The sequence below is a fragment of the Lissotriton helveticus genome, chromosome 6 (genome assembly GCF_964261635.1).
Source record: "Lissotriton helveticus chromosome 6, aLisHel1.1, whole genome shotgun sequence".
Taxonomy (NCBI): domain Eukaryota; kingdom Metazoa; phylum Chordata; class Amphibia; order Caudata; family Salamandridae; genus Lissotriton; species Lissotriton helveticus.
Window position 1 is genome coordinate 1,279,993,623 of NC_136067.1, and position 14,538 is coordinate 1,280,008,160.

Here is a 14,538-nt window from a genome sequence, read left to right on the forward strand (position 1 = left end):
TAATACCATATGCAAAACTACAAATGCGTCCGCTACAAGAATGCTTAGCGACACAGTGGAATCAGGCTCAAGGGCAGATTACGGATCTGGTGTTGGTAGACGACCGCACACACCGCTCTCTGAAGTGGTGGAACAGAACAAACATTACCAAGGGGCGGTCGTTCCTAGAGCCAATTCCACAGGTGACAATAACAGCAGACGCATCGCTCACCGGATGGGGAGCACATATGGACAAGTACACAGTACAAGGAAGGTGGAGTGTGCAGGAAAGAACACTGCACATCAACTATCTAGAACTACTGGCAGTGTTTCTAGCATTGAAAGCCTTTCAGATACATGTTATCCACAAAGCAGTCCTGATCAGAACAGACAACATGACAGCAATGTATTATATTCAAAAACAGGGGGGGACGCACTCTCTCCAATTATCCAGACTAGCACAGGAAATTTGGAGATGGGCCATTCCTCAAAACATCTATCTGTTAGCCGAACACCTACCAGGAGTTCAAAACCAGATAGCAGACATCTTAAGCAGACAGTCGGAACAAATACACGAATGGGAACTGCACCAACAAATACTGCAGCCATTCTTCCAAAGATGGGGACAACCAGAGATAGACCTATTTGCCACTCATCAGAACGCAAAATGCCAAAGCTTCGCGTCCAGGTACCCACATCACCTGTCGCAGGGCAATGCGTTATGGATAAATTGGTCCAACAAATTTGCATACGCTTTTCCCCCTCTCCCACTAATCCCATTAGTGGTCAGGAAACTGCAACAACATTCAATGACCATGATACTAGTAGCACCCACGTGGGCAAGACAGCCGTGGTTCACCACGCTCTTGCAACTCTCACAAGTGCCACATCAAAAGCTACGAATTCTACCCATGCACCTTACACAGAACCATGGAGAAATAATGCACCCAGATCCAACTCAATTGAACTTAGCGATCTGGCTCCTGAAATCCTAGAATTTGGGTACTTAGATCTCCCCCCAAATTGCATGGAAATAATTAAACAAGCGAGACGTCCAACCACCAGAGCATGCTATGCAGCTAAGTGGAAGAGGTTTGCTATACACTGTACTAATAACAATATCAACCCTCTAGACGTATCAACAAGGGAGATTATTTGCTACTTATTACACTTACAGCAATGTAATCTAGCGTACACATCTATCAGAGTACATCTAGCAGCTATAGCAGCATACCTACAAAACAGGCAGCGCATATCACTGTTCAGAGTACCAGCGATAAAAGCATTCATGGAAGGTCTTAAAAGAGTCATTCCACCAAGATTACCACCTTCCCCAGTCTGGAACCTCAACGTAGTACTCACCAGACTAATGGGGCCACCCTTCGAACCTATGCATAGGTGCGAAATACAATTCCTTACATGGAAGGTGGCATTCCTTATAGCTATTACCTCACTCAGAAGAGTAAGCGAATTACAGGCATTAACAATACAAGAACCATTCCTACAGTTACACCAGAATAAAGTGGTTCTTAGAACAAACCCAAAGTTCTTGCCTAAAGTAATTTCAGCATTCCACATCAATCAGCCAGTGGAATTACCAGTCTTCTTTCCAAAGCCACAGACGTTGGCAGAAAGGGCTCTACATACACTAGATGTTAAAAGAGCCATTTTATACTACATAGAAAGAACACAAGACTTCAGGAAAACTAAACAACTATTTGTAGCATTTTCCCCAACACATAAGGGCAATCCTATCTCTAAAGCAGGCATCGCAAGATGGATTGTAAGATGTATACAAATATGTTACATTAAAGCAAAGAGAACATTAAATGTTCCTCCTAGAGCTCATTCCACAAGAAAACTAGGAGCATCTATGGCATTCTTAGGGAACATTCCCCTAGATGACATATGTAGAGCAGCAACTTGGTCTACACCACATACATTCACAAAGCACAACAAGCCAGAGTGGGCCAAGCTGTATTAAAAACTCTATTTCAGACAGTTGCGACAGACACTGGTGACCACCGCTAGGGAGGTAACTGCTGTACAATCTATTCATAAATGTACCATCTGCAGCCCATATGCCTCGAACGGAATATGCTACTTACCAGTATGCATCTGTTCTTGGCATAGAGGGCTGCAGAGTGGTACATGCCCTCCCTGCCTCCCCGGAAACCTGTGTCTGTCCCAACATTATCTTATTTAGATACATTTACATGGGCATATCTTTATGTACTATACTACACTACTCCATCTAACCCTACTATGGCAAAACAATCTAAGGATGGAGCCGATGCCCATGCGCACTAACACCGAGAGGAGGAGTCACCTATGACGACAAAGACTTCTCCAGAAGAAAAACAAAGTGCAATCATCCGAGCCCAACACCAGATGGCGATCTATTCATAAATGTACCACTCTGCAGCCCTCTATGCCAAGAACAGATGCATACTGGTAAGTAGCATATTCCTTTTAGATCAGCAAAATGACCTGGGCCAAGTTTACTTTTGATCAGTATCTGTTTTTGCACTTTGTGTGGTCGTTGAGGAGTACCAAGACAAGGCTGAAAAGCATCTCTGAGGGTTTGTACGAATCTAGCACAGTGGGCCAGGGGTGAGGGGGCCTTTTGAGTTAGGTATAAGGCTGAGGCTTCTAAGCAGGTACTCACTCCTTCTCTTAAGTACATTTTCTTAAGGAGAATTCTCCTTGCATGGGCTATGGCAGGACAGCAGCATAAGAGATCCAGCCAAGATTCGTGATGGTAATTACAGAGTCTACAAGCTCCTCCAGGTGTATATTTGGCCCAGGCCCGGTCAAAATCCGCAATCGGTAGAGCCAACAGTCGCATATACATTATCTCTCTTCTGACTTCCCTAACTGCTGAAAGGATGTAATTATTTTTCCAGTTAAAGTTACTTTAAGATAACTGTTTTATGATTTGGATATTTTCCATAAAGAAAATCTACTTTTTCCTACTGCAAGCCATGGGGAATTACTACTGATCTTTTCCGAAACATATCCCACTTTGTATGTTTCAGATGTTGAACCTCTTCTTCTGAAACTCACCAGTGGTTTCTGGAATGACCAAATAGACAGGCTGCTATCAGTGTTGTGACAGATTTGTCTAATTTATTTCAAAATTATTTATTTTCACTTGAACTCTCCTGTTTCCCACTTTATCTACTTTTGGGGAAATGCGGCACTTCCCTTTTCGGAAATGCTAGCGGGTAAAGGTGAGCACCTATCTATTGTCACTGTGCATGGTTCAGACCATTTCTTTTAATTTGGCATGTTGTAATACTGTTGTCGCCCCGTTCTGGCTGATTATACAAACTGCTGCCTAACATTTTTGTTGCTTTAGTGTTTATATTTAAAGTTCTGCCTTTCTTGTTTGTGCTTGAAACACTAAAGTGTGAATTGGTGGTTTTGTTGGCCTGTATTTGGTACAGTGTTTGTTATTTGACTGCACTGCATGACCATGTGTCATATTGAACTGTCAACAAGAGACATATGTCACTGGAATTGGGCGTTATTTTGTTGTGTAATACAGATCATATATGTTTATTTGAACCTAGCTGGGAGAAAAGTTATAAATATCGAAGGATTGTAAGATGCACACCTCATATAATCCACTTTCAACAGCAGTTCAAATCTTTCAACTGTAAGTGCGGGCTCGCCTGTGTCGCCCTCCGCCCGACTGCGCTACTACGGTATGATCAAACACAAGGGAACCATATGCTGGTTCCCATACAGGCTGCACAGCTGTGTGGCTGAATGAATCCAATCAATCAAATACTTGATGCTCCTATGTTTAATTTCATCCCTTTTAAACTCGATGTACTTTTCACCATTTTTCTTGTTCTTCAATTCATTTGATTAATCCACAAGTGATGCCTAGGTATTCACAAAATACAGGAGAAGTGGTTGCCTCATGTCACTTCTTTATTAAAATTGCCCAATGCATTTCGAGAGAATTCTCTTCCTCAGGGGCATCTAAAAAGCAAACATTTTCAAACAGTTTGTGTTATAACCATATTATTTGCCATCACACATGTAATCAGATTACCATTACCTCGGTTAGTTTGACCGTAGAACATCATCGATTTCATAATAAGCATGCTAAGTTATGTTATCTTCTTAATTGAAATGGCTTTTAAAGCTAAAATGATGTGAATCACCTTTACAAACGGCCCACATTAATTTACCCCGAATCCAAAGTTCGACCTTCGATGTTTAACATTCATTTCTCGCAAAATATTCACTTACAAAAACGTAGTCTGTTTAAGCTTACCGTAACATGTGTTATTTAATCCATTATTTAACCACCAGTACTCACAGGATCCCGCTCATCTCAGAAGCTTAACATTCATTTAACCTCACGCTCGTTTCTCTTAAGGTGTCGCGATACTCGTTACTTGCATATAAAAAAGAAGGGAAATTTCCTTTTGCGCCCTCGTGTCTTTTAAGTTAGGCTACCACACCCACCTTCAGGTGATCAATCACAACTTTCTAAACATTCGAAAACAGACTCACGTTTCCTTTATCTACTCATTCAAGAAATACTACATTACCCAACATTCATCAAAACGGCCCTCTAAAAAGCATTGGTGCATTCCTTAACACCACAATTAACCATAAAATCATTCCAGCCATGCCATAATAGTAACCCAGCATTTCAAACACCCACCTCTAGTGCAGTCTGTATGATTTGTATATAAGAAATTTATATCAGCATGTACACAGTGCATATGTAAAATATTCATAATCAGTCAGGCATATTTCTCTGAACTCACGTGTGATGTGCCGTTAATCAATGATTAAATGTCCATTTACTTTGTTTGCTAATAATAGTTCATAGTGACGGGGAATGGGGTTTCCCGGGGTGTGGTATCGTAAGTTACAAGATACAAGGGCGCAAAAGGAAATTTCCCTTCTTTTGAAATGCAAGTAACGAGTATCGCGACACCTTAAGAGAAACGAGCGTGAGGTTAAGTGAATGTTAAGCTTCTGAGATGAGCGGGACCTTGCGAGTACTGGTGGTTAAATAATGGATTGAATAACACATGCTACAGTAAGCTTAAACAGACTACGTTTTTGTTTGTGAATATTTTGGGAGAGATGAATGTTAAACATCGAAGGTTGAAATTTGGATTCGGGCTAAATTAATGTGGGCCGTTTGTAAAGGTGATTCACATCATTTTAGCTTTAAAAGCGATTTGAATTTAGAAGATAATACAATTTAGCATGCTTATTATGAAATAGATGATGTTCTACGGTCAAACTAACCAAGGTAATGGTGATCTGATTACGTGTGATGCCAAATAATATGGTTATAACACAAAGTGTTTGAAAATGTTTGCTTTTTAGATGCACCTGAGGAAGAGAATTCTCTCGAAATGCATTCGGCAGTTATAATAAAGAAGTGACATGTGGCAACCACTTCTCCTGTATTTTGTGAATACCTAAGCATCACTTGTGGATGAATAAAATGAATGGAAGTACAAGAAAAATGGTGAAAAGTAAATCGAGTTTAAAAGGGATGAGATTAAACATAAGAGCATCAAGTATTTGATTGATTGGATTCATTCAGCCACACAGCTGTGCAGCCTGTATGGGAAGCAGCATATGGTTCCCTTGTGTTTGGTCAGAAAAGTTATAAAGCCACTATGCATTAATACAATGATTATGCACCTCGAAATACAGATAATTGTTTCTGTTCCCCGAAGCCTGTTTAGTCTTCCAGGGATGATGGGGTCAGAGTATATTTCAACCATGTTGGTTGGAACTACACATTCTATGCTGTATGTCTGGATTAAGCATTTCCACAAGGAACTGTGAGATTTAAACTTCTCAGGAGTGAGATTCCAGAGCAGATTAATCTGCAAAGCCAAGAAAGCTTGCATTCAGGAGAAACAGAACATACCAAACATTGACAGCAGTACTTGCTTGTCTGCATACATTGTGTTTTCCCATTCACTCCATCTCCTATGCTCAATAAACCACAGTTTGGTTAAAAGTGTTAACGTTTTTTCCGCTCTTGGTGAAAATTCATTTAATACACAATATGGAAGTGTTAGTGCTAACATAAATGCCTGCTTACTGGCAAAAGGTTTGTAATGGGAGCTGTACATTTTGGGCCAGATTTAGGTCGCCATTTACCGGTCGGTAACGGCCGATTTCGGCCATTACCGACCGGTATTTGGAATTTGGCATGTAGTGGGCATCTCATTTACAGAATCGGTATATTTACCGATTCGGTAAATATACAGAATCGGTAAAATAACGAATCGGTAAATTTACCGATTCTGTAAATCCAGATGTAGGTGGCACTTCAAAGAGTGCCACAGGCCCTTTAGGAGTCGGTATTTACCACCCAATCCTATTGGGTGGTAAAATACCGAATTCCAGTGTACATGCACATCTGTGCATGTACACCTATGCCATGTGACACACAGACATGCCCTTAGGGCATGTATGTGTGCCACATGGCACACAAGCCTGCATTTGGGGTGCTACAGGGTGTCAAAGTGACACCCCGTTCCCCCTGCCAGGATTCGGTATTTACCGATTCGGTAAATACCGAATCTGTATTTTCCATTGATTCCTATGGGCTTCAAAGCCCATAGGAATCAATGGGAAATACCGATTCGGTATTTACCGAATCGGTAAATACCGAATCTTACAGATTCGGTAATTGTAAATTAAAAATTACCTACATCTGCCTCCTTCCAATTTACAGATTCATAAATACCGAATCGGTAAAATTCGGTATTTATGAGTCGGTAAATTAGATTTACCTCCATCGGGGCCTTTGTGTATTATTTTACTGGTATTTGTATACCACACAGGTATCACTGTTGTATCCTTGTACTACTTGTGTGTTGTCCAAGAGTGCATGGCTGCACTTTTTCCATGTTGTTTGGAGTGTAAGATTTTGAAAACATAAAAATGCTAACATTATGATGAGAACCACACGAACACATGGAGAACAGACTGTGTAGAACTGCTTTTCTAAGAGTTCAGTTTATAAGGTCATTATACTGGCACAGGGACACAATGATCTTCCCAAGTGAAGCTGAGATGTGAGTATTCGACCAGGGCTTCAACTCTCATCCAAGCCTCCAGAGTCCTGTACACTGGCCTACTCCTCTGTCAAATCCGAGGTCCACAATTGTATGCACAAACTTCGTCCTACTGAGATATCTGGGCCGTAAACCCTAGGCCTTTGACTTTAGAAATACTTCTGATCCCTGACCACTAGTTCCGAACAAAGTACCTTTATCCTTCTTCACTATCAATGCTATTACTATTAAAGTGATGTACATGCAGGGGATATCTTCTCCACTCTTTTCTACAGTTAGAGCCTTAATGGCTGACTGATTTCAGCAGTAAGGGCTTTCCACTTCCACATACATGTCAATATTTCAACCAAGTATAGGGTGAAATGAGGATGATCTTTAAATGACATGACAGAGAAGGTTTCCCCCAAAACAATGTTTTGAAAAAGAGTCCAAAATGGTAAATCTTTCAACCAATACATTTTCTGCTAACATGTATTGCAGCCAAGAGTAAATATAATCTCTCTCAATATGTACATTGCTGGACAAGCTAACAATTGGGTGGACAAAGATTTAATTTTCTGAGCAACTAAGCATATCCATAATTTCAGCAATTAATTTTATAATTTTATCTTGAAAAAAACCACTGACCTTTATTTTTTAACATTACAAAATAGGCTACGTGCATGACAAAACATTCTCTGACAACTGTTGATATGATACATTTTTACATTACATGTTTAAAACCTAAATAGAAGTGTGAGGTGATTGTGTGTGTACTAAAACATTTATATGAGCATATAAATTCAAATTGTTGTCAAACATGAGCCAAAAATATGAATGGCTTGCATTCCAAGAGGTTGAGCTAATCAAGCCAGGATTGAAACAGGATAGAGCTCGAATAAGAGCAATTTGGATTTCAGTTGTGAGGGGTCAGGTTGAGGAGAGGAAAAGAACCCTCCACGATTGGATATCTTGGAAAATTTTGATATGAGAAATATCGTCCTGGGTGGACCCTTAAGATAAGCTTGGGTTTTATCAATGTAGAGAAGTCAGGAGATGTTGACGTGTTTGAGGAGAGTCAAAAAACACAAAGTACAGATTGAAATATTGGAGACAGAATTGAGCTTTGTGGAGCTCCCGATTGCATTGCTTAGGAGTGGAAAAGAGTGTGTTCAATTTTAGATGATAACAGCCACACATTTGTCCTTAAGTTAATTTGGATAGAATATTTTAAAAAAAATGTGTCTGAATTCAATCTGTCTCTTGACTAACACCTAGACTTTAACTTAAAAGTAATCCTTATGCTGAAATAGCAAAATGTATTCCACAGCATGGTGATCAAAGATTTTCCTTAAAAAAAATTGTAGAGGTAAATTAGAGAGCTGGAACTTGTGTCCTATAGCAGATTTCTGGTAAATACATCCGAAAAGCAAACTTTGAATTGGTGACTCTGGGTGCCAGGCCAAATCATTAGATGAGATGACTTTCTTCCCCTACAACGCAAGGATATTTATGCCAATATCCATGTAAGGCAGGAGCCCAGACGATGCAGTGTGGGTTCCTCAGTCAAAGGAGACAGGTGCATTTTTATAGATGATCCTTTGAAGTGCAGACTTCAATATTAGCTTACATTAAACCCCACAAACAGGAAGAATAAAGAAGATTAAAGAAACACACTTTCACAGGAGTGAAATGGTTCAAATTCTCCTTACATCACAAACTCTCCCCCAAACACAATGCCAACTGAGGCTGAAACTATTGCAGAAATTGGTGGACAACCAATGAACACTGACTCAATAATACAGGACATTGGGATTGTATAGAAACTTTGTGACGAGTGGGCCCAACTCTGCAGGACTAGATGTTGGATCTCGATCTGTTAAAAGGTCTTCCCTACAGAAAAGACCCTACTGTTCAAGGAACAAAGTTCTGATGGACATTTCACTTCATCGAAGGTGACACAAAGAAGAGAACTTATTGTGAAGGTCAGTGGAAAAAGAGAAGAGGCTATGAAGCATGTTAATATATCCTTGTTCAAGAGAGTTTATTAACTTTTCCTAAATTTTCTGTTCTTCACAGAAAAATACTTTGGATGTTCACTAACAACCTAGTAATGATCTTCTACATGAAAACTAGGATAGAAAGGGTGCAGAACCTGGTCTTGAACAGTTCAGTTGTTCTTCTTTAAATGAGCTAGAAACAATACTTTCTTATGAAGAGACACATTTTCAGGTCTCGCTACTGACAGCATTTGCTCTGTCGCTGTAAGGGTTTGTTGACAATAAAGGACTTGGAGCCCACCCATTGCTTACCATTTACTGGTTTCATTTTCATTTATTTGTTGACTTCTAATTGGCCAGAATCTGGCGGACGTCACTTCCTTTTATTCTTGTGGAGCATGGACCAAGCACAGATTGCTTCCTCTTGATTGTCTGCACTTGATTGTGGTGCTATTTATTCTTCCCCTCCCAGTCCCCCTGGTAAGTGGTGTTTCAACCCAATCCCACCCTCACATCCTCCATGTTGCTTATTTCTCCTCTCACTCGCTCATTCTCCATGTTGCTTCTTCCGCCTCCCACCCTCATTCTCCATTCTGCTGCTTCTTCCTCCCACCCTCTCATTCTCCATGTTACTTCTTCCTCATCCGACCCACCTGTTCTCCATGTTGCTACCCCCCTGTCAACCCTCCCCTCACTGACGTTGGGGCTGCCTGTATCCCCACCCCCTTCCCCCATCCTTGCTTGCCCGTCTGGACTGAAAAGAAGTGCTATGACACGGCGCCAGCACTGGTTTCCTTCAGTAACTTTTAAGTTTCTGAAAAGTCTCATGACCCGACCACATGTCCTTAAAATGAACCATGTGTTATAGTGCTATCACCTTGCTATCCCTGTAACTGAGTGGTTATGTTTTATATAACTGATTGCTCTTACCCAACAAGGTGACAGGGCCTGGCCCAATTGTTCAGTACTCTTCTAACGTTTATTCTCCAATGGTTCTTTTTAGCGGCATGAAAGTGTAAAGGGGAGCAAATTTCGGAAATCAGATTTGGATACAGTGTAGCCCAAATTGGCTACACAATAACAGAGGCCGACAACCAAATGAAAGTTAGTCAAATTTATAACAAATTCAAAAGTAGTTGGACATATACGAATCTGGCTATAAGAGTATAAAAATATAGAGGAAACAGAAGAAATCCAAATGTTCCAAAAAGATTTACTCTGTGCAGCAAGAAAAGACCAACACTAAGATTATTATGCAAGAAATTAGGAAGCACAGGTTAAGGTTCCCCTACATCGGCGCTTCGTTGGTGAAAGGCATTTAATTCTATCTTTCCTTACTCTAACTCTAAAAGTGGCACCCCTAATTTAGCCTTTCGGCAAAAGGTTCAAAGGAGAAAAGGTGTCAGTAGTTGGAGCCTTCCAAAGAAGTCACTCCACTTTTAGATGGGCGATGCAGCAAAAAGCCTAAAGCAAGCAAATAGCAAGCTAGCACTCAGGTGCTCTCTGTCAGGAAGACAAGATGGAAATGGGCATCTGTCCCTCTCTTCAATGCACCATATACTCAAAATTGTATTCAGCAAATGTCCCACAATGCTTCTCTCTCACATATTCTAAAGTAGGCTCACCCGCGAAGTTTTCAATGATGTTGATTCCTTTCACGGCCTCACCATGTCCGCCCCTCTGCAACAGTTCGTCCTTGGTCTCTTCTCCTTCTCCCAAGTGAACATACCTTCTTTCACCTTATCTTTGCTAGGCTGAACTAACTGTAACTCCTTCATTCCGCAACTATCTACAGTAACTATACCCCTACTCTTCAATAACAGAGCATTTTTTGTCCAACTGCAATGCAAAGCGTGAAACAAATAACATTCTACAAAACTCGCATGGGAATCTAAGCATTAGTTTCAGAAACGAGAACATTTAAACAGGCTGTAGTTTCAGGCCTACAACTTGGGCTAAAATAATAAATGCATCAGGTTATTCATGTATAGTATTTTCATAAAGCCATTGCATTTTCATAGAAATGTTGATTAAACTACATTAATACGTCTATTTCCACTACATTACTCGTCTAATAATATTCAAAATTCATTTAATGTATCAATGCGTCACATCTCTAATGCTCTATATAAGTGTGTTACATTGGTTATATGTACTCAATACAATTCTATAAATCATTTTTTGAGGTCTACATTGGATTGTGTTAATACCACAAGAATATGATAATTGATTCACCTTAACTCTAACATCTAGTTTCACAAATAACACTGAATAATGTGTGAGTGCATACTACGAGTGGTTACATTTCACTCCTAACAGGTTCCACATATAGCATACGAAATTCCTCTCTATGAATGCAAACTACCCTTGTCACAAACACTCTCCTGCAGCCCACCTCTCTTCCTCGCCCCCTCTCGGCTCTCTGCTTTTTCAGCTGTATTAGAAACTTTGCTCCAGAAAACTGTGCCCACAGGCTTCTATCGTTATGGAAGAACCCTGGCAAAGAGCTGCAGCTTTCCTCTGAACGCTATCCCTCTTTGGCAGCAATCTTTTTTTTGGGGGGGTGGTTTTTGTGGGGTGTTACACCCCCATAATAAATGCACTTTGTGATAAATAGGTGGGTGCAGGTGCATTCTGTCCTGTATGGTGAGGTGTCTGCCATATTTCACCAGGATAATTTTTATATAAACACTGATGAAAAACGCGTGCACACACTCTCCCTCTCTCTATTTGGAAAGACTTCAAAAATGTTGGTTATTTCACAAAATAATCTGCTTTCCTTCACTTCGTACCCCTACCAATCCGCATTCTTCTCCCTTTCCGCTGCCCCTTAAGCCCCTCTCATGTGCCCTGCTTGTCGTATAATTTATTTTAACATTACGTGCCAGCCTGATTGTTGGGAAAGCTTGAAAAAGTACACAGCATTTGTCTCTTTCACACATAAAAGGTAAGATAATTGATTTTATGTTTTCATTTTGATTCTCTTTCTAAAACACCTCTGAGATTAACTTTGTAGCTCTAGTTACATGTTATAGTTTAAAGCTAAAGTATATGTTTTGGTTATCCAGGAGAGATGCAACATGTCCCCTTTCACTTTGGGTAACTGAGTTCCCCTACATACATTTAAGCAGATGGGAAAGATTACATTACACAGCTCATTTGTGTACTTTGTTGGTTCCTGAAATGAATGTCAGTTGTTGGCTTAATGTTTATTATGTTGTTGTGCATTATATTGTGGTAATCACATTGTGTTCACCATGAATATTTAGGTCAAACCTACTCGACAGTGCATGCACTGTCTGTTGCAAGGCATATTTTGGTGTGCCAAGAACAAGAGAGGTTTGGAGCCCACCCATTGCTTACCATTGGTTGGATTTCCATGTCACTCTCATTTGCATGGTTCTTATTCATGCCCCAACTTGTCAATCTTGCGGTTGCCCTTCCCATGGAGCATTGCCTATTTACAGTTTCCACTGCTTGCTTTTGAAGCACTACTTGTTTTTTTTGTGTGAAGCACTCTGTTAGAATAAGTGTGCTTTCAAGCTATCTCCTTTTTGTGCTCGCCTATATGCTTCTCCCCATTGCTTCCCCCCCACCCACACCCTCGGTATTCCTTTTTACCAACTCCATGTTTTTTTCAGTCCCGCCCTCCACCCTGTTGCTTTCATATTCCCTCCTGAGTGTTGCTTCACTACCCCACCCACCCTCCTCTGTGTTTCTTTGCTTTTGACCACCACCACCTTTCCCTGTGTTACTTCCACTCTCCCTCCCCTCCTCATGTTGTTTCACTGTTTTCTCCACCTTTCCTGTGTTTCCACTGCACCTACTTTAAAGAAAAACATGTATGCACATTTTATTTTATGTTTAGTTACTGTTCCAACTCTAGTTAGTAACTAAAAAGATTTAAAAAAGCGCCTGTGTCATTTAGTAGGCACACGCATGTGTGGTGCAAAATAACTGGGTAGTTGCAAATTGTCAGTAAAGAGAGCCAATGCTTCTACTAACAGTGTCCCTTAACAATATACCTCTCATACACCTCACAGGAGCTGAGGGACCGAAACGACGAACTTCAATTAGAGCTAGAAAAACTTCGCTCGCAGCTGAATGAAAGCAAGCAACATCACCTACTGGGGCGACGGAAAGATCTGAAGCAACTGCTCAAGAGTAAAATAACCACAAACCTTAATGCAGGTAAAGGAAATACTGTATTTCACATATAGTAGAGGGGGTTGTCATTATTATCTCTTCTGCACTTTTAGTAAAATTACTACAGTTTATAATCTAATCTTGTTTTCATTCCAGAAAACCTGGGAAAGAACAAACTGACCCTTAAGTTGGGGAGAAGCTCATCGACTTTAGGCATTAATGGTAAGGGATAATAGCCACTATGCTTCTTTGCCATTCAAGTGAGTGGGCAGCAATGCCAATTGACGTCAAATGCCTAAGTAATAGTATTTCTTTGCTTCTTGTCTTTCCTTCATTCCATTTACCTCATCGATGTATTTCGATATCAGGTTTTGATATTTACTGCTTTTCTTGTCTCAACTGAATTTATTTATTTTAACTTTGCTGAAGTATTTTTCCTTACTCAAAACGAATGATGCAGTTGTGAAACTGCTGGCTCCTATTCACTCTTTCTTATTGCATCACTTGACTCTCTGCAGAAAAGTTTAGTTTTTTAAGTGTTAAACCTCTTCTATGTTCTCATGATCTGCATTATCTGCTGCAATATAGTAGATGACTCTGGAAGGTCCACCAATTTCTTACATATTTCCTTTTGGGAGTTCGTATGTTTTACTGTTGCATCAACTGTAACCTCGTTTTGGATTTTTTTCCCCGCTATTGGGTTTGGAAGTGTGAGAGGAGAGCTCTCAATAGAAAACAGAGAAAATATTAAGCCAAATTTCATTCTCAAATGATCACATCTCTATTGCACTCTTCCCCTTTACTTGCCGTTCCGCTGGGTATTTTCATACCTCTTTTCGACTCATGTACCACCTTTTTTATTCATAGTGAACACCTTCATTTAAAAGATGTATGTTCGTATGTGTTTTTGCTAGGGGTCTCGTTTAAGAAACATTTCACATTCGTTATGTGGGACAATTCTGTGTCTTCATGCACTTATGAGTGACATTCAACTGCCAAATTTGTGACACTTTGTCGCGAGTAAATCTAAGCAATTAAGTACAGGGATAGAGATAAATATCACAAGCAACATCCTTTTGAGCAATTATGAAATATAGTCTCCTAGCACTCAATGCATCAAGGTTGGGTTTTTGGTATCAACAGATATGTTCTTTATTTTCACATATGTTTTCAAGCTGCACCCTGGCCGACACATGTTTTTCTCTGTGCTCATAGTGTTGCAGCAGAATTCTTCAAGGCTACAATAGGAAATAGTACTGGCAGCCCAGACAAAATGTGTCGGCGAGGGTTAACCTTGAAAACATGTGAAAATAAAGAACAAAACTGTTGATGCCACAAACTAAACATTGAGT

At 40.2% G+C, this 14,538-nt stretch overlaps 1 protein-coding gene across 3 annotated transcripts in view; it reads left to right on the forward strand.

The window, feature by feature from the left end:
• NINL (ninein like) overlaps positions 1–14,538 on the forward strand; it is a 425,470-nt gene that overhangs the window by 276,933 nt on the left and 133,999 nt on the right. For all 3 annotated transcript variants that reach the window (XM_078649025.1, XM_078649026.1, XM_078649027.1), the window contains exons 14-15: positions 13,084–13,231; positions 13,343–13,408. In XM_078649025.1, coding sequence (XP_078505151.1) covers positions 13,084–13,231; positions 13,343–13,408 — 214 coding nt within the window. The remainder of the gene's footprint in view (positions 1–13,083; positions 13,232–13,342; positions 13,409–14,538) is intronic.